At 40.8% G+C, this 25,504-nt stretch overlaps 2 protein-coding genes across 8 annotated transcripts in view; one reads left to right on the top strand and one right to left on the bottom strand.

Moving 5' to 3' along the window:
• The window catches only part of ASCC1 (activating signal cointegrator 1 complex subunit 1), an 84,866-nt gene extending 83,095 nt beyond the window's left edge, over positions 1 to 1,771 (bottom strand). The window contains exon 1 of one of the 3 annotated variants that reach the window (XM_020783137.3): positions 1,662 to 1,771. The gene's annotated coding sequence lies outside the window, so the exon portion shown is untranslated. Of the gene's footprint in view, positions 1 to 1,079; positions 1,185 to 1,289; positions 1,441 to 1,661 lie in introns of those variants that run through there. The other 2 variants (XM_020783135.3, XM_020783136.3) reach the window with 2 other exon arrangements.
• Positions 1,128 to 25,504, top strand: ANAPC16 (anaphase promoting complex subunit 16). 5 transcript variants are annotated; one of them, XM_020783145.3, is made up of 5 exons: positions 1,213 to 1,352; positions 2,850 to 2,942; positions 9,587 to 9,744; positions 22,780 to 22,854; positions 24,688 to 25,504. In XM_020783145.3, the coding sequence occupies exons 3-5, from the start codon at positions 9,603 to 9,605 to the stop codon at positions 24,801 to 24,803; spliced, it is 333 nt and encodes a 110-aa protein (XP_020638804.1). In that variant the 5' UTR covers positions 1,213 to 1,352; positions 2,850 to 2,942; positions 9,587 to 9,602; the 3' UTR covers positions 24,804 to 25,504. The 5 variants fall into 5 exon arrangements, with proteins under 5 accessions (XP_078247504.1, XP_020638804.1, XP_020638802.1 ...); XM_020783144.3 differs by lacking the exon at positions 1,213 to 1,352 and adding an exon at positions 1,696 to 1,797; XM_078391378.1 differs by lacking the exons at positions 1,213 to 1,352; positions 2,850 to 2,942 and adding an exon at positions 1,128 to 1,184 and having other exon boundaries at positions 9,588 to 9,744.

The raw sequence follows: 25,504 nt of genomic DNA, 5'->3' as shown, positions 1-25,504 counted from the left end.
CGACTGAGAAAAGTTGTGCCAGCTCATATTCCCTTCTTTGCCTCTAGACATGTTACAAGCTACTGCACTATAGACTCTACGATGCAGAATCTGTATTTATTACAGAAAACAAGCATGGTGGTTCTGGTGTTGCATTATGAATTCTGCTTCAGCGCTGTTAGAAAATATAATTGTTACAATACATGGTATATGTATTGTAACAATTGTGTGTGTGTGTGTGTGTGTGTGTGTGTGTGTTTGTATGGAAAGGACTAGAATGTGATATCTGCATAGTGAAATATTCTGACCAATCAGAATGTGTCTCCCAGCAGCCAGGTAGATATACAATGCAAGCATCAGTTAGCATTCTCTTAAATAGAGCCATAACATGTGATAGGGCTAAAAATGTAGTAGGACATAGTCTGTTAGATATGTTATACTATATGAGATTTAGTTTATTAGAGTAAGTGTAGCGCTATGGGGCGGTATATAAGTCCAATAAATAAATAAATAAATAAATAATATAAGCATAACTGTCAAGTTCATGTAACAAGTACCAATAAGCACAGTGAGTTTATTCTATTTTACATGTGTTTTAAACAGTAAAAGTTTTCAAAGAAAATCAAGTGATCATTTTATTTATTTTCAACTGCTGGGACAAGCACACACAAAGGAGGAATACAATTAATACTCTGAGTGGGCTTTTTTTTATCATACCCCTTGAAACTGTTGTGTGCAAACTATCAGTTACATCTCATATCTTTTTTACATCCCACATCAGCAAAAAGGTATGGGCCCATGACGATGGCAATATAGTAAGGTGCCAGCTTTACATGTTAGAATTTCAGTCTATTAAAAATACAAGAATCCTGTATAAAGCAAGGAAGATGATGACTCCTCCGGCCAGATATTCAACAGGATTGTTGCCTCGAACTTTAGCTTTAATCGCCATCTTAACAACACCTTAATAAACCATGGTTTGTTGCTATTATAATAACAAGAACTACGTAAATACAGTATATCAGATTTCCACCCACTGGGCACGCTTCTCAGACCCACCCCTACCCCGCCGCCTCTCCGTTGCCATGGTTCCCACAGACCTCTCGATCCTCGCCGCCGAGTTTCTACGTATTTAGGGCGCGCCCATTTCTCGAGTGCGCGCACGCACGATTTCGCCGCCAGCGTCGTGGTATTCCCATTCACAGGAAGTTCAAAGCGCTGGGGCGTGAGTGGGGTAAAGACGGAGTTGTACTGGCGGCGGGGATGGGAAAACAAGGAACGCTGTAACTAAGGCCGTTTGTTTTACTTACTCGGGATCCGCGAGACACGTCAGAACGGCCGTACCTCATCATCCGGAGCTTAGGCTGGCGTTGGTAAGAAAGGCCTTCGCTGGCCAGTGTCCTATTGGTGGGGAGGCCTTAGGCGCATGCGTCTCTCGATTTCGGTTACTCGCCCCGGCGCAAGCGCAGTAAGTCGTAGGCAGTTCTCTGGTCGAATGTAAAGTCATGCGTGCGCCTGCCAGTTTCTTTGTTTATTTAAGTATTCATCCGGGCGCCTTTCTTCTCACGAGGAGCTAAGGCGGCTTGTTATTAAAAACAAACCACCTTAAAACTATTTTTCCCCTACTAAATTTCCCTCCCGTTCGTTTACTGTCATTGGATCTCAGTCCCATTGTTACTCACCTGTATTTCTTCGCTTCTGTTTTCCAAATTGGTGGAAGTCACAGAACAGCTGGGAGTCTTAGCGACTTTGAACGTGGCGGGATTGATCTCTTCGGTAAACACGTAATTTGACTGCCAGTACTGAAATGAACATATGGTTTGTTGCTGGATTTTTTTTTTTTACCTTTATCTGATGGTGGGGGTGGATGGAAATCGGTCTCCTTGGGGGGGTAGGTTGGCTCCTCGCTTGGCTCAGGACTTTTCAGCCGCCTGAAATCTCCACGGAAAGGGAGGAAGAGAAACTGCTCTCCCTCCCCCTCACCCAAACTCCTGGTTTACTGAGTGGAGTGGCGGCAACAGCTCTTTCCTCATATCAGTGAATGAGAGTTATCCCCAGAGTGGGTACAAAAGCATCATCATCATAGGCATCCTTCAATCTCGGGAGACTATGGTATCGTGCTCTGCATGGAGGACTTGGAACAGCGTCTAGTGTGGCTGAGAAGGCCAATTCGAGAGTGACAATCCCTTCCACACTGAAGACAAATACAATCTGTACCCCGTCTAGCTCCCTGATTTTGCTGCTTTCGTGACTGCCTCAAAAGCATAACCTTTAACTAAACTACATTGACCAAAAACCACCAGGCTTCACCACAGATACCCAAAAACTATCCATGCTGCTTCTTTCCTTCCTGTGGGCTTCCAGAAAGGAGAGGAAGTGCTTGGGATGTCCTTATGTTGCTTCTGGCTGGTTTGGTTCTCCGTAGCCTCCCCCAGCCCTCCTATAGCAACAGGACACAAATACTTTGACTAGACATACAGAATACTGTACCTGGTAGTTCAGTTAGTTCCCCTATTGTAAGTTGGACTCAGTGACTTAACATACAAACAACTGTGTTTTGCAGACCTGTTCTCAATAGGCACGTCTGACTGGGAAGCTTTTGTAGGTCATGGAATATATATGATGCACCTAGGTGCTGTTGCAACTTCCTGATTAGTTTCCCAATACTGCCTTTACCCAGACTGTGGCAGTAGGACACATGCAACTGCATTTCCACTCCACATGCCGGAGCTTTCTGTAAACTCCAAGCCAGATAATTCTGTACTGTGGTGACTGAACTCCTGTATTATAGATCCTCTTGTAATTTTGCTGAATTTTTGACTATATGTTAACTTGAAATTCCAGTTGTTTGGAACTCTTGTCACTTATAGATGTAAAAAGATGAGCGACATTGATGAGCAATTTTACTTGGAAGCAACACCTTTTGAGCTGTCTTGGAATTAAATTCTAGTGGATATACACAGGTTTGTAGCATAAAGCTCATAATGATTTGTGGCACAGTATGTCTGTTAGGTAGGTAACTAGTATGATGTGATACAGTGGGGTCTCTACTTAAGAACGTCCCTACTTAAGAACAATCCAACTTAAGAACAGCTCCATTTGCTAAATTTTGCTTCTACTTGAGAACAGAAATCCAAGATAAGAACAGGAAAAAAAACCTTTCCCGCTCTTTTTTTAAACCTTAGGTCATCTTAGGTTAAAAAAAATTCTCCCCCTAGTGGTAGAGTACGTATTAACCAGCTTTGCATTAGTTCCTATGGGAACTAATGCTTTAATGTACGAACGCACCTCTACATAACAAAAAAACAGCCAGAATGGATTAATTGGTTTTCAGTCCATTCCTATGGGAAATTTTGCTTCAAGTTAAGAACGTTTCAACTTAAGAACACCATTCCAAAACGGATTAAGTTCTTAAGTAGAGGTTCCACAGTAGTTTCTATGGACAGAAAAGAGCAGATACGGATTAAATGGTTTTCAATGCATTCCTATGGGAAATGCAGATTCAACATAAGAACTTTTCAGCTTGAGAACCACCTTCCAATACGGATTAAGTTCTTAAGTAGAGACCCCACTGTACAGTAATGAACTAGGACTCGGACAACCTGGGTTTGATTCTCCGGCTCTGGCATGGAAACTTGCTGAAGGGTAGACCTGGTAAAACCCTCCTTCCTCATTTACCTCAAAAGCCCTAATAGGGTCCTATAAATCTGTTCTGATTTGGTGGCACATAACAACAAATGTATGTTTGATCATAATCGTGTTGGGATAAACTGCACAAATAAGGGCACAAGCTGTCTACCTTCTGGCATGCTGTCCTTTGCACAGCCAGTTGCTCATCTTGTTGTGCATCCATTCTTGCAGTTAGTACATGATCGGTCATATGAAGGAGAGACTGTTTGAGCAGGGAAGCAGTTGGGTGTTTGTTCCTCCATTCTGCATTTCCTCAACAGGATCTTGGCCTTAGTGTCTAGGGGGGTGGTGGCCTGACTTGGTCCCTTGAGTAGTCATTTATGTAGAACCTTCAATGAATGTAATCATTAGGACCTTGTCAATGCAAGCACATTCAGGTTAGGTGGAAAGAGGTTGTGGATATATATGAGATATATAGACAGGAGCAGCAGATAAATAATTGAGTCACTGAATTTTGCCTCAAGATAGCAAGCATGCTAAAAATCCTAGAGATACAGTTGTGTTCAAAATTATTCAACCCCCAATGCTGTAAAGGGGTTTAGGGACTATAGTGTACATTTGGAATTGTATTCAGAATGAAATCCTACAAGGACGTTTTAAAGAACCAAATGCAACTAAAATAACATCAATTGTTTATGTAATACAGTAGTAAATGTTTCTTTTGTGGTTTCTTCATTGCCACAATTATTCAACCCCTTAAAGACTACCACTCTGAAGAAGAGAGGTTCATTCAGGTGTTTTTGATCAGGTATTGAAAACACCTGTGGATGTCACCGAGCACCAATCAAGCATAATAAGCACCAATTAGGCAGCTTTAAAATGACTGTGATACTGAGCTCCTTCTAGACATTTATTGGTGTGGTTACAAACATTCTAAGTCAAGAGAATGGTCCAGGAAGACAAGAGAAGAGGTGATTTGTCTTCACAGGAAGGGCAATGGCTATAAGAAGATTGCAAAGAAGTTAAACATACCAAGAGACACCATAGGAAGCATCATTCGCAAATTCAAGGCAAAGGGCACTGTTGAAATGCTACCTGGTCGTGGAAGAAAGAAGATGCTGACTTTGACTGCTGTGCGCTACCTAAAGCGTAGAGTGGTGAAAAGTCCCCGTGTGACTGCTGAGGAACTGAAAAAAGATTTGTCAGATGTGGGTATAGAAGTTTCAGCTCAGACAATAAGGCGCACACTGCGTAATGAAGGTCTCCATGCCAGAACCCCCAGGCGCACCCCCTTGCTGTCTCCCAAGAATAAGAAGAGTCGACTGCAGTATGCCAAAAGTCATGTGGGCAAACCACAAAAGTTGTGGGATAGTGTTCTGTGGACTGATGAAACAAAATTAGAACTGTTTGGGCCCATGGATCAACGCTATGTTTGGAGGAGGAAGAACAAGGCATATGACGAAAAGAACACCTTGCCTACTGTGAAGTATGGCGGAGGGTCAATAATGCTTTGGGGCTGATTTGCTTCTGCAGGTACAGGGAAGCTTCAGCGTGTACAAGGTACCATGAATTCTCTTCAGTACCAGGAGATATTGGATGAAAATGTGATGCAGTCCGTCACACACCTGAGGCTTGGGAGACGTTGGACCTTTCAACAGGACAATGATCCCAAGCATACCTCCAAGTCCACTAGAGCATGGTTGCAGAGGAAAGGCTGGAACATTTTGGAGTGGCCATCGCAGTCACCAGACTTAAATCCGATTGAGAACCTCTGGTGGGACTTAAAGAAAGCAGTTGCAGTGCGCAAGCCTAAGAATTTGACTGAACTGGAGGCTTTTGCCCATGAAGAATGGGCGAAGATACCCGTAGATTGCTGCAAGACACTTGTGTCAAGCTATGCTTCACGTTTAAAAGCTGTTATAACTGTAAAAGGATGTTGTACTAAGTACTAAGATTGAATGTCACTTAGGGGTTGAATAAAAACTAATAATGATGTGAGCACAGAAAAGACATTTGTGGTTATTTCATTATAAACTTAAGGTTATATTTCTCTGACCTACAAGTGCCTCTTTCATGTAAATGTAAGCAAGATGACTGAATGATCAAAATCAATGTCAAAATGGCCAAAACATTCAATTTCAGTGGGGGTTGAATAATTTTGAACACAACTGTAGTTACTATAGCCTTTACACTCTGAAAGATTCTTTGTTTGTTTCTTGACTCGTATATTCGAAAACCAACAAGCAGGTTTTACTGATGGTGTCTTATTGCTTTGTAGACACTGAAGCCTTTGTAAAAAGGCTACAGTATCCTTGCCTTTTTGTAAGCCAATTAATGTATCTTGCTTACTTGCATATTTTTAGCTCTGCTGGCTTTTGGTGGGAATAGCACAAAGTTCAAACTTAAAAACAGTTTCTTCCTCCTCCTCCTCCTCGTCATGTATTGTCAAGTCAGTTCTCATTTATGGCAACTCCTTTCAAGGGTTTCCAGCTAGAGAATACTCAGAAGTGACTTACCATTCCCTTCTTCTGCACATACCCTGGGACTGTGCAGCTCCCTCAAGGCCACACAGGCTTGAGGCACACTGGAGAATTGAACTCACAATTTCTGGCTCTGCAGTCAGGTACTTAAATGCCTGGTTGGAAGATGCATTTCCTCCAGCAAGCACTTAGGTGCCATGCTGAGCCATTAATAATGCAATGAACAGTGTGGCAATGTAAAGGAAGCCATTGCACATAATTGTAGTGAATCTGGATCAGGACATGAAAACAGGAGGCATTCAGGGAGGACAGCAGTAGCTATAGATGTGCATATATGTTTAATGTTATAATTTACAGCTTAAAATGTCATTTCTTTAGGCTGTGGGTTGTACAATAAGACAGCAAGGTCTGCTGAAAAGCCTGAGCGTTTGTGTTTGAACTTTTGGAAGGATGTTTGATGTAACCATAAAGGAACAAACATTTGCAGAAAGAGCTCTAAGGCTTCTGAAACACCTTTAACGCAGCGCATGTGCCTGTGGAGAGAATTAACTGACACCTTTGCAGATCAGATAGTAAGATTTTTTTGTGTGTTTAGTCGTTTAGTCGTGTCCGACTCTTCGTGACCCCATGGACCAGAGCACGCCAGGCCCTCCTGTCTTCTACTGCCTCCCGGAGTTGTGTCAGGTTCAAGATTTTTTTAGGGAAACAGAAAAAAATCTATCAGTGATGCTCAAACTGAATTTTACCTTTCTTGTATCCATTCATAGAATAAAACAGCGCTGTTGACTAGAATTCTCCATTAGAATGAAAACTTACTTTCCTTCTCTGTCATGGTAACATATCTAACCAATTCTTCTGAGAGGTGTCTGGGTGGGTGGATGACACAAAGGAAAGCAAGCATTGGTAGAAGCCACAATGTTGCATTTAATTTTTAAGTTCTATTGCCTCTTTCTGCTATCTGGTTTCACAATGTATGTAGCAGCCAGGTCAGAAAAGTATCCTTGTTAGCAAACCATTCACAGAACTCTGTGTGTGTGTGTGTGTGTGTGTGTGTGTGTGTGTGTGTGTGTGTGTGTGTGTGTGTGAGAGAGAGAGAGAGAGAGAGAGAGAGAGAGAGAGAGAGAGAGAGAGAGAGAGAGAGAGAGAGAGAGGGCATCTTTTGAAATTATGCTTATGAATGGAAAGCATGGGTTTTGCCTGTAAAACAATTTGTGTGGTTATCAGGAGATTCCCTAGCTCACATTTGTATTTGTACTGCAGATTAAAAATCATTACATTCTGAAATGGTGTTAAATTTTTACGCTGGGAAATTGTTTGTTTGTTTGTGTTTTTTTGGTAATAATCTTCCAGTAAACATGGCGCTTAGGGGATGTAGACCTAATCAGGGGCTACTCTGGCTTTTTGCTTTCACTAGCCCACCCATTTGAGAATTTGGCCCTCAAACTCAATCATTGGCACAAACTACAGTTGCCAAATGAAAGTCCTGTAGCACTTTGTTAAGCAGGGTGATCCTTGTCTAATCTGACCAGATGTTACTCAATTTTGGAAATAATAAAGCTAGAAATATCAGAAATATGGAAGCAGTCCTCAATATATTAAATATGTTAACAGGACAACTACAGTAAAGTATCTTCAGGATGAACTCGCTGTCTAATGAAAGATTGTACTGTATATAAGTGAGACATAGATGAAGAGCTTGACAATAGAAAGAAATTAATGAAGTTGGCTTTGGTCTTGAAGCATATGGATTCTGAGATCAGCCTGCCACCAAGTGGACTGATTTTGTCTTGCATTTTGTTTATAAAAGTAAGCATGTTGAGAGTGAATGGAGCAGTGTAGCTATATTGAGTGAATATTTCTTAACTTGGCAATAATGCTTTAAATAAAATCTGTGTGGAATTTTTGTAGAACCCATACAGCACAGTCTGTTTTCATATGCCCCACCCATTTCATGGGCTCTTGAAACTTTTATTTCCCTCTAACCCTTGGTTAAGTGTGCATATTGTGTATTATAATTCACAGGGCTCTTACCTATACTGTATATATTTATGTATCTTGTACAGAGGTGGGGGAGTGTTGGTCTTCTCCAGTACCTCTATGCATCCACAGGTTTTACCTATTTTCACCATAGCTGAAGGTGAGGGTTGATCATACTGCTTATTTATCCTCTGAATTCTTGGTTTGGTAAGAACTGTGTGGATTCTAATGTTTGCAACACTTCAATAAACATCTAGTTGTTACAATAAATCATATTAAATGTATTCCTTATTTGTCATCCATGGAATATTAGGCTGAAATCTGTTGCAGAAGAATTCATTTTTGTTGGTATGGTGTCTATTCAGGGGCACGTAATAATCTCAAGCTTGTATAAAACCTTGTCATTAGGGACGTAGTCTTGGAATAAAATATTACTTATCATGAAGATAGCTGTTGTGGTTGAAATTATGTGAGTTTGATGCAGCAAGCATGTTAGCTGCCATTTCTTTCTGCTTTCATATATTTGATAGCTGAGACCAGCTCTTTTGAGTTTAATTAGTGTAAAATTTCAGCAGATTGTTTACTTTGAGGCCATGCAACAGTCTTAGCCAGACTTTTATCCCATCACTAAAGAGCTGTAGCCTGTAATACAACCTCCAGCTTTGATTATTAAACTAGCTAAATTCTGATTTAATTATTGCGGTTTTTCTTGACTTCAATACATACATTCACATAGTCAAGTGTTGACCATCCTTGGTAAGAAATATAGCCCAACAGAGTCAGAAGGCATCTGATTGGGATATCCAGTATATCCCAATGTGCCAAATCAGGCCCGAAGGCATGTTGTAGTCATGTGGTCTTCTATACACAGACTCAGAAACAAGTCCCCCTGAAACCCATACAGTAATTTAAGATTAGAATTGTGCCAGCCTTAGTTTTTTGTCCCCATACTTTCCTAGTTTCAGGCATTTAGTTTTCTAAAGTTTACTTAGAATTTAGCTTATAATTTAGTTTGGGATGTGGATAGAGAGAGATCCTGAATAAATATGTTGAATCAGGACCAAGCCTTCTGACCTCTAGGCACTGGGAAACTAATGAGAAGTTCAGAAATCGCTGGCCTCCTGAAACAATATTAATTTGCCACAAGCCAAGCCTAAGATGACATACTGTATTTCACAACTTGGATGTGTCTTTGTTTTAGTAACTGGCATGCAAATGAACGCCGTCTTTTGTAATTATCAGCAGTGTACAACTAAACTCGCTGATAGTCCCATGTGTTACTAATTGAACTGCAGAGCAATCAGGCTTACAGGTAGCTACATAGAATAAGTAAATGAATGATCCAGTTACAGGGAGCTCATGTGAGCCTGCTCTCTGCAGTAAGAAGGATGTATTTTTTAAAATAAACTGCTGGAAGTTTAAATATATTTGACCCCAGATCCCTAGTTAAGACACTTGGGAGTACTGTTGCTGAATAGGCTTTATCTCTTAATTTCATTTTGTGTCTCTTCCACATTTAGGTTCATACTAAGGAAAATGGCTGCCTCTTCCTCATCATCTTCAGCTGGTGGAGTTAGCGGGAGCTCTGTGACTGGATCTGGATTCAGTGTCTCAGACCTTGCTACACCGCGGAAAGCTCTCTTTACCTACCCTAAAGGAGCTGGAGAAATGTTAGAAGGTAATGGCTGTAAATATCTGTCTTCTGATTCAAGGGAACTCTAAAGACTGCATATGATTTGATACCTGTATGTGTTCTATATTGGCTTCATTACTGCAAAATAGATTCCTCTTTGCACAGGTGAGAAAAGTTGGAATAGTCAGACTAATTTTGTCTGCTCAAAAGAGTCTGCTTAAGTTAGGCTGAAACAAGATAGTCTAATTGTCCTGAGCTGGACTGCACTAAAATGTGCTAAACAGCATGGCTTTGAGGGGCAGTGTGCCATTTGGAGCAACCCTTACATTCTCATGCAGTAATCGGGTGGTTTGGGGGCAAGAAGCCACGCCACACTTCAAACAACCTTAAACACCCAAAAAGGTGCAGATAGGCATGGATCAGGGGTGCACTACTTCATAGTTGCCCATACGTCATGTGATTGCTGGGAAAAGGAGCAAACAACCTGTCCCCAAACCAGACCAGATCCTCATCTGATCACACCCTTATTTTTTAGGGAACAGATCCTATTGAATTTGGAGGACTTTATTTCTGAATAATCCTTCTTATGATTGCTCTACATGGAATGTATTCTGGTACAGTACACTAGCTTGGTGATCTTTTGCTTATATTCAACTGACACGGGAACTGGATTGAGTTCATTGCAATGATCCATACTAATTCTTGACACCACTCTGGTGAGATTTCAGCCTAGAGGTTTCTTACATACTGTTTTCTGACATGTTCATTATGCATATTTGAAACTCTATCCCAAGAATTACTCAAGTTAATTACAAATGATGCTGAAAATTATTAAGAGTTGCCACGTATTGACCAGGAAATTCTCTTTGAACTCCTAAGCACTTAAAAAGAGTGAGCTGTCATAGCACCATTTGTGCAAATGGCCCCTTGACTCATCTTTCCTCTCCTGCCTTCAGTATCAAACTGAAGTTGTCATGCTGTGCAGCTGGCAAGAGAAAAGGATGATCAAATGGACAAAGATAGAGGCAACATTGCTGCCAAGCTCTTAACCGTGAACGCCTCTTTGAGAGAAGGAGTGGTCCCTACTACCTTGAAAGAGGCGGTAATTCGCCCACTCCTTAAAAAGCCTAACCTGGATCCAAGCCTGGTGGTTAACTACCGACCAGTAGCGAACCTCCCTTATTTGGCCAAAGTGTTGGAGCGGGTTGTGGCTGGGCAACTCCAGGCGCTGCTGGATGAAACGGATTTTCTGGATCCATTTCAATTGGGTTTCAGGCTGGGTTTTGGTACAGAGACTGTCTTGGTTGCCCTGTATGATGACCTTTGCCGGGAGAGAGACAGGGGGAGTGTGACCCTGTTGATACTCCTGGACCTCTCAGCGGCTTTCGATGCCATCGACCATGGTGTCCTTCTGAGTTGGGAGTTGGGGGCACTGTTTTACGGTGGTTCCGCTCCTTTCTGACTGACCGTGTCCAGAGGGTGGTGCTGGGGGACAGTTGCTCTGCCCCATGGCCTTTATGTCATGGGGTTCATCAGGGCTCAATACTGTCCCCCATGCTGTTTAACATCTACATGAAACCGCTGGGAGAGGTCATCAGGAGGTTTGGGCTGAGGAGTCAGCAATATGCTGACGATACTCAGCTCTACCTCTCGTTTTCCACCAATCCAGGTGAGGCGGTTTCTGTGCTGAACTTGTGTCTGGACCTGATAATGGACTGGATGAGGGTTAATAAATTGAAACTCAATCCAGACAAGACGGAAGTGCTGTTAGTGGGTACTTCACCGGACAGGTTGGAGGGCCATTTCCCTACCCTGAATGGGGTTACACTCCCCCTAAGGGACAGGGTGTGCAGCCTGGGGGTGCTCCTGGACCCCAGTCTAACTTTGGAAGCCCAGGTGGACTCGGTGGCCAGAGGCGCCTTCCTTCAGCTGCAGAAATTATACCAGCTGCGGCCCTACCTGGACGAGCGGAGTCTTATGACAGTTACACACGCACTGGTAACTTCTCGTATTGATTATTCCAATGCGCTCTACGTGGGGCTGCCTTTGAAGACAGTCCGGCGACTGCAACTGGTCCAGAATCGAGCTGCGCGGCTGGTGAGTGGTGGAGCTGCTAGAGATCACATTAAGCCGATTCTGTTTAATTTACATTGGTTACCAGTTGTTGCTCGGGCCCAATTCAAAGTGCTTGTTTTGACATATAAAGCCCTAAACGGCTTGGGCCCTGGATACCTGAAGGACCACCTCCTTCCATATGAACCTACCCGGCAGTTAAGATCTAGCCAGGGGGCCCTTTTGAAAGAGCCATCCCTTAAGGAGGTAAGAGGGAGGGCTTGTAGAGAAAGGGCCTTTTCGGCAGCTGTCCTAGACTATGGAATGCCCTCCCGACTGAGATTCGTCTGTCACCGACGCTGATGACATTTCGGCGCCAGGTCAAAACCTTCCTGTTCCAAATGGCTTTTAACTGAAATAACATCAAATGTGGGTCTGATGGCAACTTTTAGAATATATATTTTAATTGCATTTTAATTATTTTGCCCTTTTATTTTGCCTTTTTATTGTATTTGAAATGCTGTAAGCCGCCCAGAGACCTTCGGGTAGTGTGGGCGGCATATAAGTTAAATAAATAAATAAATAAATAAATAAATAAATAAACAAACAAACAAACAAACAAACAAACAAACTTTTGCCATTGGCATCTGTAATACTGTCCTACTTTTGAAGACTGGGGCAGGGACCAACTAGAAATGCAGATGTATCCAATTTACAAAGCAGTTGCCTTTGTTCTTATTGCCAGAGAAAGAAGCACAATTCTAGTGCTATTCTGCAGGACCCTAATCCTCAAACATTATAAAATATTTTATTTGTACATGTAGTTTGTCCATTCTTTAGTTACTCAGATTGGTTGGCAGTATAATTACACAGGAACAAGGTCCCCAAGTATGTTTGTAACGAATGGCATTGTTGGTAGGAATGCATTTGAATTGCATAGTTGGTCTTGAAAAATAAATGATTGTATATGTGATGCCTGTTTATGTTAAATGTATTATTTATGTGGTAAAGGTAAGGGCATTGTTTGAAGTGCTGTGGTATGGTAATTATGTGATGGGAGGGGGTAAGTGAGGCACATGGAACGTAGGCAAGAATGGTTCTGGTTGCTGGGAGAAGCCAAGGGAGTGGAGTGTTGGTTACGTGTTTGGAGCAGTCTGAGGTAGAGAGAGTGGGGAGAAGGTGAGTTTGAATATAGGAGAACTGGGATTTTGAAGGAGAGAGAGTGAAGAACTGTGCCAGATGGGTTTGAAGTCTAGGAATAAACAACATGTTATTGACAGTGATCTTTTAATCAAATCTTATTAGTACTATTCAAGCTGAGTGGTGCTGAGTTCAACAGCTGTGGGATGGCCATATGGATAGCGTTGCAAGGCCTGAGTGAATGGAGCTGCATGGATTTTTGTTTCTTCAGCAGCAAACACATGATAGCTAAAATCTTTTTGGCACAGCTGTGCATGTGGAAGTCTAATGAGGTCATCAGCCAGGCTTCACACACACACACAATTAAAAGTTTCAGCACACATGCACACGTGTACATACAGTTCCAAGGCTCTCTAGGGATCTTTTTCTTCATAGGGATATTGGGGGGGGGGGGGCTCAGGATGGGAGGAGTCTTTAATATCTGCAATTCACTAGTTTGGGACATTAAAGACTCTCGTCCCACCATTGATGCCCCAATCCAATAACTGTCAGAACCTGTTAATAAACCTTTCTTAGAAAGATTATAATAATACATTGTCTCATAATTGAGAATTGATATAGATAATATAGAATATAACATTCATAATCTTTATTCCATAATGGAGAGCTTGTGTGGTATAGTGGACAGAGCACTGGATCAGATCATGAGACATGGGTTCAAAGTGCTGCTCAGCCATGGAACCTCAGTAGGGGAGGCAGTGGCACATTACTCCTTGGAACATCTCATGTACCTTGAAAACCCTATTAGTGTCCCCGTAAGTTAGAAATGACATGACAGCACATGGCAACAAATTCCATAATGAGATCTTTGATTTATGACATATTTTGATTAAAACTGTAATGATAAAGGGCTTTTTTAAAAGCAAAAAACATTTTAACAAAAAATGTGAATCTGATTTTTATTTTCCTTTTAAGTCATTTATATTTATCCACTGTACTCCTACCCAATACACCCAGTATTGAGAGGTATGAAAGCTACAGTTCAAAACACTCTTGTTCATGGTCTTTTGTCTGAAATAATAGGTGTGCAGTGGAGGTGTGAAAATCAAAATGTACTCAGACCCCACAGAGTACTGTATGTGACTTGCTTGCATTTAAGATACAGCTTTTGAATTTCAGTCATCCTATAGTCATACTTTAATCGTGAAGTCTGGACATTTACTTAACAAAAAGCTAGGATCAGCCTCCTTGATAAAGCCACAGGAAGTGAAAGTATAGGATATTCAAATATATTGTTGTTTATTCTGCTTTCATAAGAGACTGCTGAATTTATTCATGTGCAGAACTCAGGAAAAAAGTGTTCTGTGTGTGCAGTTTATATTGGTACTTTACATGAATGGCTGTCATGTTGCACTATTTATGTTCTGTATCAGAATGCTAATTAATGTATACATACATATACACACTTTAGTGTTTGTATTCCAAACTATTGGATTAATTAAGGTTAAGTTCTTGTTCTTGAGGTTAATGAGCCTTTAGGACCAATTAAAACCCAATGATTTTGTTGGACCATATCTCCCATTGGTCCTACCCATTGATGAGGGATGGTGGGATATGTAGTCCAATAACATCTGGAGAACCACAAGTTGCTATATCCAGGTACAGTGGTGCCTCGCATTACAATGTTAATTCATTCCAGCGAAATCGCTGTAGAACGAAAACATCGTAAAGCAAAATTTAAAAGCCCATAGAAATACATTAAAACTTGTTTAATGCGTTCCGATGGGCTTAAAACTCACCGTCCAGCGAAGATCCTCCATAAGGCGGCCATTTTTGCTGCCTGTCTTGCGAAAAATCAGTCCCTAAACACAGCGAGGAACCATTTTATTTACCCGGTGGCCATTTTGAAACCGCCAATCAGCTGTTGGAAAATCGTCGTTTTGCGAAGAATCGGTTCCCGAAGCAGGGAACCAATCATCGCAAAGCGAAATTCCCCCATAGGAAACATAGTTTTGCGATCGCAAAAAGTTCATCGTAATGCGATTTCGTCGTTAAATGAAGCAATCAGAACGCGAGGCACCACTGTATCATGTTTACTTGTTCTTAATGGCAGCAGTGTAGAGTAAAAGTGGTGCCTCGCAAGACGAGCACTCCGTTATACGATGAAGTTTTTGCGATTGCAAAACGATGTTTCCTGTGGGGGAATTTCGCTTTGCGATCGGAACCAATTCTTGCAAAACGACAATTTTCCTACAGCTGATCGGTGGTTTCAAAATGGCCGCTGGGTAAAAAAATGGCTGCCCGCTGTTTTCTGGGATGGATTCCTCACAGCACGGGCAGCGAAAATGGCCGCGCTATGGAGGATCTTCGTTGGACGGTGAGTTTCAAGCCCATAGGAACGCATTAATCAGATTTTAATGCGTTTCTATGGGCTTTTTAATTTCGCTTTACGATGTTTTCATTCTACAGCGATTTCGCTGGAACCAATTAACATCGTAATGCGAGGCACCACTGTACAGTGTAGCCATGCTGTTATAAGAGAGCTACTTCTAATTGAATGTGTACAAGATTAAGTAGACTAGTGAGAGTTGTAGTGTGGGGCCTTAGCTATATAGCTTTTTGCTGAAGGAGCCTTAAGAGCTACTATAGCTTAAAGAATCCCAGTGCAAGAATCCCACATTCGGTTCCTGGTTATGGTTTCTTAGAGCATTGGTTCTCTTGGTGCATAAACCATCAGAGCATTGGGGCATAGAGAAAAGAATTGTTTAGTTAACCATCGGATATATGCATTTCCCAGTTACTTCACATATCCCTCATCTCCTTTCATCTCATTCAACTTCATCTCCCTTATTCACTAGGGTTCTTTCTAGTTTTTCCCAGTTACTCTCTAACCACCATATCTTACCTTGAATCTTCTTACCTCTTCCTTGTGCCACAGACAGTAACACAGCTTTATTCTCACATCATCGTTTACTGGGATGAACTCTGAAGTTTCAGAGGACCTGCTTTTTTAGTAGTAGTCCAATGGCAAGATCCAGACTCACCCTGATGTAGTGGCAGACATCTATGTGTTCCATCCTGATGCTGCCAGAAGTGACCATAAATATGGGGAATAAGAAAGGGTTTTTAATCATTTAACTTACAGTATTAGGGCGGGGAACATGTCCTTATCCAGAAATGTTGGCCTGTAAGTCTTACAAGCCTTGTTCAGAATGGCCAGTGTACAAACAGATTGTGGGAATTGCAGTCTAAATTAACTGGAGGCCACAGTTCCCCACACTTGCCTCATAACGTGGTTATACAAGAGAAAAGAGGCAAAGGTAAAACAACAAAGAATCTTTGGCACATTAAAAACAAGCAAGTATAATTTGCCATAAGCTTTTATGGACTTAGTTTGCTTGACTTATATACTTGTATCTGTGGTGGAATGAATTCTGACATCGCAGAAAGATGGGATCGCCAAATTTGTTTGATGAAGGTCCTATGGTTCTGACTTACCTGCAGAGAAGTGTTTGCATCCCCACGCTGGCTATTTCTGCACACATTGCATTCTTGTTCTGGCATATACGCTTAAAGAGGTACAGGAGCCTAGTTGGGAGAAGTTGAGGGCCCACTTTGAAATAACACAAGTCAATGCTGTAATCACTTGCAGTCAGTGTAGTGGGAGGGAGTTCTTCACCTCTAAGGAGACTCGAGGATAAAAATGATTATTTCTCAATTGGTCCACATTTGTGGGTCTCACTCTGTTCCAGATGGGGATGCCGTCCCCTAAAGGATGAAGGTTCAGTCTGGGAGTGCTCATAGCCCTGGCCTTGCCCTGCTTTGATCCACTCTCCAACATTGTGTTGGCTACAGTACAGCTCTGACCTTTAGTGAACAGAGATGGCCTAGTCACAGATATCCAGGCTCTGGTACGTCTCTCAGATTAGACTACTGTAGAGCATTTGAGTGGGGCTGCCTCTAAAGGTGGTTCATTATTTAGAGAACGCATGCATGTACACAGAAATGTACTTTCAACTAACAAGGAATACATCTTTCTTAACACTAAAATCTTATACTGCTTTCTAGTCCTATCCAAGGTGCTCGTATTTATGTATAAAACCTTTTATGGTTAGGGTCTGGACCAGTCCATCTTCATATGAAAGTGTCCTCTGACATCATCTTTAGAGACTCTATTAGGAATGTCACTTTCATTACAGATATACGATAAATGGCAACCAGAAAAATTATTTCACATTACTTTGTACTCTCCTTGTGGCATGCTCTCCCCCTCCCTTCCCCGGCGCCTACTCTGATGTCATTTTGGTGCCAGGGGAACAGCTTTTTATTCTCTTAGGCCTTTTTACTGTGATTTTATCCATGGCGCTGACTGCTGTGTCATCTGCTGTTTTAGATTTTATTGCTGTTGATTTTATTGTATGCATTTTGTTATTTTTATTGCTATTTGAAAACTGTCCTGGGAAAGTTTCTTTGTAACCTTAAATAATGGGTAGAAGTTAAAACTAGGTGCTCATTCAGAGTTGTTCAGTGAATTGTTGTAAAAGGATGGTGCCCGTAACCTGGACACTTTCCCATTTATATGCTCACTGACTCAGCCTTTTCCCATCACCATGCTTATTGGGGATGGTCAAAGGGCATATCTGAAGGGCATTAAATTAGGGAAAGCTACTGGTAGATTTGATGATGTCTCACTGTTTATTGGTGGCAGTGTTTTTTTTGTTTGTTTATTTGTTTTTGTTCCCTATACTTTTTTGGTGTAGAGTGAGACTTGTAGCCAAACTACACCTGAAACTCTTCCTTTTCAACAGCTTATTTTCTGACAAGAAAGAGTGATGTTTGAGAACGTGAAGTTCAAAATTCTCCTTAGGGAAGCTGAACTGTATGCACAGTTCTTTGGTTTCTATCATAAAATATCTTTGTCATTTCTACCTGCTATCTGCGAGTGGTGTATGATTTTTGGATCATTGTTATGTTGCCTTCCAAGTTACTTTCGATTTTGCTCTTCTAATTTTTAGTGATTTGAAAAGTATGATCTGGTTTTCAGTCCTGATTGTATGGTAGCAGCAGGTTGTAGGTTTTAGAGACGTGGAAAAATCCAGGTTGTTTCCTATCTGGAGAAATCTAGCTTTAAGTGAATTTAATTACAGATAATTCTGCACAGACATAAATGCCGGTTGCAAAAAAGCTTGTGTACAACGTGTACAATTTTTTTTCCATTGAACAAGGAAGTACTTCACTAAGTTCAGAGGTCTCAGCTTAGTTAGTAGCAGTAGTTAGTGATATGGAAATATACATAGTACAAAGTTGTACTTCGCAGGGACTTTTACATTTATCCTATATTAGATACAGCAGGATAGAAAACAAGGAGTACGATCCACCAGTACCAAAGCATGGCATGTATCACTAAAAGGACTAGACTTCAGGTGTTTGAGCTGCCTCCAGGGCAGCTGGCTAAAGCAGAAATGCCTACACAGCTTAATGCAGCTGAGATGTAGAGGAACATTCTGGCAAAAGTGAGATACTTACCTGTGAAAGGGTTTGTTTGTTTTTTGTTTTGTCCTTTGTGCCTTCTTATAGCTTTAAGTGCACTATTGTGTTGCTTTTTTCTTTCATCTGAATTTTGGAAGCAAACTATATTAAGCCATTGAATCTAGAGGATGGAAGCTCATGGCTTCCAGCAGCTCATGGTTTTAATGCTACCCATTGGCCTGTGGGGGCCTCCTCCATACACCAATTTACCTTGAAAAGGGATGAGAGGGGATTGTGGCTGGATGGGGAAGGATTTGCCTTCCTGGCATGCTGCAACTAACTCCTTTTATTCTCTGCAGCAGTTCATATAAATCCTTCCCACACTTTTTCAGTACCATCTCCTGCACCGCAGTAAGTCTGGGAGAGTAGTCAGCCATGGAGACTTGTGTTAGAGAGGAGGGGAGTGTGGCTCTACTGACTTTAGCTTGGAGCCTGCCCATTTGTTGTGTGGACTCCTCCCAACTCTGGCTTGAAGGTCTTGAGCATTTAACCACAAGGGAATGTAGTTCTTGTCCCCCAGGAATCTCCCCACTCTGATCAAGTGTACTAGAACAAAACATTGGCCATCTCACTCTGTTTACCATTGTAATCAAATAGGAGGAAGCCACAAATGTACGCATTAAAAAAATAAATGTATGGGGCACATTTTTTCTTCCTTTTGATACAGAGAGAAGAAAACACATAGTCAAGGCAGATCCTTCCTAACTGCACAGGGGCACAGCTAAGGAAATAAATATTTTATTTGTGTTTAAAGTTCTCTTGGTTCAGCTTACAGGTAGATTTTAATTTAAGATGTTCTACAAAACACAGCATTAGGTATCAAAAGTGTATTGCCCCCAAATTGATTAGTTTTTAGGAAAGTTTCTAATTTGTTGTGTTAACTCCTGTGCAGGCTATTTGAAGACTTCTTTCTTACAATGGCTGGAACCTGCTCTGCAACCATAATGTATTAATATTCTGGTTTTTTAGCCATTTGCTCTTGTAGCTCCACTCTGTATATGCCTTGTTTGCCTCTTGAGGTGCAGAATGCTTTCTTGTTTTCTGCCAGATTTTCTTCCCCTCCTCTCTGTGAGCTAAACAAATTGTCTAATCGTGTGTGGCCTGCCTGCCTTGCCCATTTCTGTGAAATCACTCTCCGTGGTCTCCATGGGTTATATGATGGAGAGGGTAGACATCCAGATTTAATTGTTCTCTTATGTATGGCTGACGTTGCCATCCTAAGCCTTTTTGCTTTGATTAATACATCTTATTTTTGAACAAGTTGTAGGGATGTTAGTAATCTCCGTGCAAATGAAGATGGAGAAAGCCACTACCAACTATACTGTTAAAATTTTACAAGATGATTGACCAGTACTCTTAGCTACTAGGTGTGTTGTGTCCATTATGAGTGAGTCACCCATAGCCTGCCTAAGTAGGCATTCCTTGGAGAATAGATTTTTCTGCAGGTCCTTCTGTTAAGATTCTCCCGCCCTTTTCTCAGACTGTTTTTTGACAGTCATGCAATGCTTCGTCTTGTAATTGCATTGGCGACTTCTCAGGACATAATTAAAATCACAATATGTTTTCAGGACTGTCAGCCAATCAATGAATTGTTTTCTTATTTGAATGGGTTTTGTTTCATAGTTTTAAAGTAGATTGCATCAAAGTTATTTAAACACCCATGGTACCTGAGAACTCATTTTGTTCATTTTCAAGTTCATAGATGTTGGGAGGTGTGGGCTTCAATTGCTCTGCTTTCCAGTGCTTAGGACAATGTAGATATTGCTTAGTGTGTACTTTTCTTGAAATTGATAGCATTGCTTTGAGGGTTGTCAGCTGGTTGTGATCAGAAAATTCTGTTCTAGCAATATTTAGGAAAGCATTTAAAACAGAATGGCTAATGTAATTTCTTTATCTAAATCTATGGTATGGCTGTGTTTGCCTTGTCTTGAAAATTGTATCATAGAACAGAGGAAAGTGCAAAAAAGAACAACCAAATGGTCAAGAAGATTGGGACACTTTTCCCTTCAAGGAGAAGCCAAAGCGTATGTAAGAACTTCTAGTTCAGTGATGGTGAGATTACAGTGGGGTCTTGACTTAAGAACGGCTTGAGTTAAGAACATTTTGACTTAAGAACCACTCTCATAGGAAAATATTGACTTGACTTACATACTTAGATTTGAGTTAAGAACTGAAAAAAAACATGTGGGAGGCAGGGAAAGTGCAAAATTTGAACTTTCAGTTAACTGTTGGCCAGTGAAAAGGGTGCCTGTCTGCTTCCTCACTCCTCCCAGCGTTTAGAGAGTGGATTGGGAGACAGTCTTCGGACGGCCTGGTACTGTCTGGACTGTATTTTCCCTGCCTTCCCTGAACCTTTCTTGACCTAAGAAAAAAAGAAACAAAATATCCCCATCTAGTGGTCGAAGGCGGAATAGCAGCTTCCCATTAGTTTCTATGGACGGAAAAGAGCAGATACGGATCAAATGGTTTTCAATGCATTCCTATGGGAAATGCAGATTTGACCTGAGAACGTTTTGACTTGAGAACCGCCTTCCAATACGGATTAAGTTCTCAAGTCAAGACCCCACTGTATTAAGGAAGAACGTAACAGAGAATGAGAATGCCTTTCCCCAAATCCTCTCCATAAAGGTGCATGCCTTGGAATTGGAGCACTCCCACATGGGATTTCCAGCTGGAAAGGCGTGCAGTGTATTTTCCATTAGTAAATAGAGGGAACAGCAGGATGCCACTGTAGCCCACAACCTCCTGTCATTCTCTGTTGGGAAGAAGAATAGAGTGGTGTCTGCAAGATCTATATTCCCACAGGGGATCCATACCCTTTGGAATGCTCTTCTCTCTGACCATCTAGGTAACAACCATGGCAACACACCTGTTAAAATCTCATCTGTTCACCCAGGCCTTCTTGAACTGACTGAGAACTGTGTATCTCAGTGGTTCTTAACCTTTGTTACTCGAATGTTTTTGAACTGCAACTCCCAGAAACCCCAGCCAGCACAGTTGGTGGTGAAGGCTTCTGGGAGTTGCAGTCCAAAACTCCTGAGTAACCCAAGGTTAAGAACCAGTGGTGTATTTGAATCTCACCTTTTTAATTTTAAAAAATAATTTTAAATTTTGTAATCCATTGTATGCTGCTTTAAGATATTAGTAGATATAGGGAAACAATCATGATGTCAGAGAATAATTTTTTTAATAACACTAGATATCTGGACAATTCAAGGACATTGACACTAAGGTTAGTAAAGAACAAAAGTCTTTTTAGCCTGCTGCATAACTATTTTTCAGAATCTTTTAAGTTGTAGTCTCAAAAGGAGACTAGACAAATACATGAAGGATAGATCCACTGACAGATGTTTAGCCATAATGTCAAAGCTGGATAATGCAGCATTCAGGCTCATAGACAGTGAATTTGTTTGCTTGTTTACTACAATTACAGGCTGCTTTTCATCTGTGGCAGCTCCCAAAGCTGTTTAGAGTTTTTAAAAGCTGCTTTATATTGGGGTAGACTACTATCTAGCTCAGTGGCTGCTGTGTCAGACGGTAATTTTCTGAGTGATAGCAGGCTTAATCTTATCCATCAGAAGGGGAAAAATCCTCAAGTCTTGTGTCATCTTTAAGGCTAATGGATTTATTTTAACATGAGCCTTCTTTAGTGGACGAGTAGTGGCTGTTCAGGATTTGACACAACAGGACAGCCCTACCAGGAGTTGCTAGGGATTGAATCTGTTTTTTCCCCCCTCATACAAAGCATGAACAGGGCCACTCATTTATCGACTATTTTTAAGGTTTTGCCAAGTTTTACTTTAGAATTGTGTAGGCACTGGAAACAGTTGAGATTTTAGCACTTTAGATTTCCTGTTTGCTGCTCTTTATGTGTGGTGGCCTTCAGGTATCTATTGCTGGAAGGCAGACAGGGTAGGTAGATGTAAACCACTGTCTTTGTCTCTAGCTGGTACGTGGCTTAACAAATGTTGTTGGACTGCTACTCCTGTCAGTCCATCCAGAATAACCAATGGTGAGGGGTGATGGAAGTTGCAATCCAGCTTCCGGAGAGTTGTATGTCCCTATCACTACGCTAGTTAGCTTCCCAGCAGACTACTGTAGGAAAAAATGCTGGACTAGGAGGATAGATGATCTGATCCAGCAGGGTTCCTTCCCCACCCTTAACTTTTGCAGGCAGTTGGTTGATCTTTATGATCTCATAATTGTATGAGTCCCAGACCAGACTGGTTAGAATCCTTGGTCCTGAATCAAAGCTATTGTTCTCAGTGGTGGATTTAAAGAGGCAAAGGGAGGTCTTAGATCTTTAGGGATCATAATAATCTTAGGGCAGACTAAATTGCTGTTATTTTCTATTTACAGATGGCTCAGAGCGATTCCTTTGTGAATCAGTTTTCAGCTATCAAGTTGCATCTACATTAAAGCAAGTAAAACATGGTAAGTGTTCCAGCTCAGTATAAAATGTCAGTAGATATACCCACAGTTGAGGTTGCATAATCACCTGATCAATGCCTTGTTGTGAATGACCAAAAATCAAAAAAATGAAATAGTAATGTAGTTGATCTCCAGTTATCTGTTCACCCAATGTTATCTTGTGTAATAACTTTGCAGAAACAATGCTTCATCTATGCAGCCTGCTTATTGGGGAAGTAGGTTTTATAACATCTATAACTCTATCCATATTATACACATAAGAAGAGCAAAATGAATGCTGCACTTCTACATGGAAGTCATGCAAATTTTAATTCTGCTGTTCATAAAGCATCCGCCAGGTCAATTTGATTTATACATTATCTCATGTTTCTTCTTCCTTCTTGACCCTCGTGATACATGGAGATCAGTTAGTATTTCTGAAGTGCCATCAAGATGAAAGAGATTCTCCCAGGTATCTTTATAGCTTTGTGGAAAGCATTGAAAGTGCTATCTATCCAGATTAACACTTATTATTTGTTTGTTTATGAAAGAAGATAGTTTACTGTTCCAGCCATATTCTGTGGCTCAAGAGACTAGACAAATATCCTTCAGAAATGATAACCAGTCCAACTGGATTATACTTTATTAGATTGCTGTTTTCAAGTTAGAGCTCTTCACAAATCTCCTTCTTTCCTACACAAAAACAGTTTTGTTGAGGTTTACTTCCTGAGACCAGAGAATGGATTTTCCATATATAAATAAACCTTCCTTAAATGCAGGAAGGCTCTTGGTGCCTCAGTTAGATCATTATAGGGTAGAAGGGACTTTCTCTCTGAAGACCTCCAAGTGTTTATCTTCTTTTTCTGGAGAATGGAGTCTCACAGATTGAGAGGGGAAGTTGGTGATCATATGGTCAGGAAGGTTTGATGAGCATACTTCTTATTTGGGAATATAACATGAAATTAGATTGAGATCTGCCATTCTCTGAGGTTCAGATTGGCCAGTTGCTTCTCTGGCATTCACTTTCTGGAACTAATCAGTTATATGATATGACACATCTTGATGGAATACTACTCTTTTGCTTCTCCTTCTTATGGAACACTGTTCTCCACATACATCTCATCGTTATATGGCTGATGATGCAATTGTGGTGCTTTTCTGTCTTTAGAAGAAAAGGAGATGATCTTGTGTAGGTTTTGGAAAGCACCTGTGTGTTAAACCATACAGTATATATACCAGAGCTAGAATATAACGCAACCAACTAAGGCCTGAATTCATGTGTGACAAAGTACCGTAATTATGAAGAGCATTTCTTGCAGGCTAAATTTTGGCATTAGTAGCTTAAAATGTACTTCCCCATCTCACTTCAAACTGTGAGTATCTGGAATGCTGATATTGCTTTCATTCCTATGAACTAGGTAGATATCAAGACAAATGACAATATAGCAAAGTGACACCAAATCTAATATATTATTTAGAGCAGGAGCAGCATAAATCATAATGTGGTTTTATTGAGGATTGGTTTGAGGATGGAAGCAAATGTTGGAGTAAACCTGATACAAAGAGGGTCTTGCATTCAAATTTGATGCATCTTGGTTTTTACAATACTGTGTAATGTCCTATATATCAGTTACTTTACAATATATTGCTGTTTGAATAAGAATGTATAAATTAAAATCAAATCTAAAAACTATGTATCACTTCAGACAAGCCTGCCCAGTTGTGGAATAAAATGATATATCTTTTAACTTATGAAAGAATTGTCTGCTGCAGAAAACTGTTCATGGTTATAAATGCATTTCATTTCACAGGGTTATTGAAAGTTGATTGCAAACTACCATTAATTTTCTGTTGCAGATCAGCAGGTTGCTCGAATGGAAAAACTTGCTGGTTTAGTTGAAGAACTGGAGGCAGATGAATGGAGATACAAGCCCATAGAACAGCTTCTGGGATTTACTTCTTCACTGGGTTGAAAACTTGTAGTCTGTTGATGTGGGAAGATAAAGCACCTGCATAAGTCTCTTTTAAAGTATTTGGTTGTTCTATATGGCACTCCCCCAGTGTAATAAAAGAGCAATCTATTGCTGATGTTTATTTTACCAGATGCAGTAAAAGGTGAATCTTTTTATAAAGATTTAACAGCTTATAAAAACTTTTCAGCAGCCTGGACATCTTTTCCAGCAGCCTGCCAGCTTGTTGCAGGAGGGTGTGCTTTCTGTAACACAGGAGATACAATCAACTTTCAGAGAATAACTTGTTTGCTTAAAGGGGAATGGATGGTTATTTAAACTTCCAGCCCTTTACCCTGACCTTGGAGCTTACATGCTGAAAGTTGTCTGGGTAATTGGACCCAGTTGCTATTCAAGTTAAACTCCTGGAGGGCAGAGTAAAAAAAGACAAGGCTTTGGCCTTAAGCTGCTACTTTGAAGATGGATGTGATAAAACAGTAGGATGGGCAGAAAAACGTTAACTGTTTCCTGTGCTTAGATATTCTAGTTTTTGTTGAGTGTTTTTTTTTTCACATGTTCTTCTGTTAACTGTAAAAATGTTGGCAAATGACGGCAACTGCTGTTAAACATAGAATAAATTTCTAAAAAGAAGCATTGGTTGCCCTTTTCATTTGTTCCAGCATATTTAACTCTCTGTTTGGCAAATAAATTATTTTCAGCTACTA

This window comes from Pogona vitticeps, chromosome 3 (genome assembly GCF_051106095.1).
Source record: "Pogona vitticeps strain Pit_001003342236 chromosome 3, PviZW2.1, whole genome shotgun sequence".
Taxonomy (NCBI): Eukaryota; Metazoa; Chordata; class Lepidosauria; order Squamata; family Agamidae; genus Pogona; species Pogona vitticeps.
Note: the sequence above shows the minus strand (reverse complement) of the source record. Positions and strands in the feature narration are given on the sequence as shown.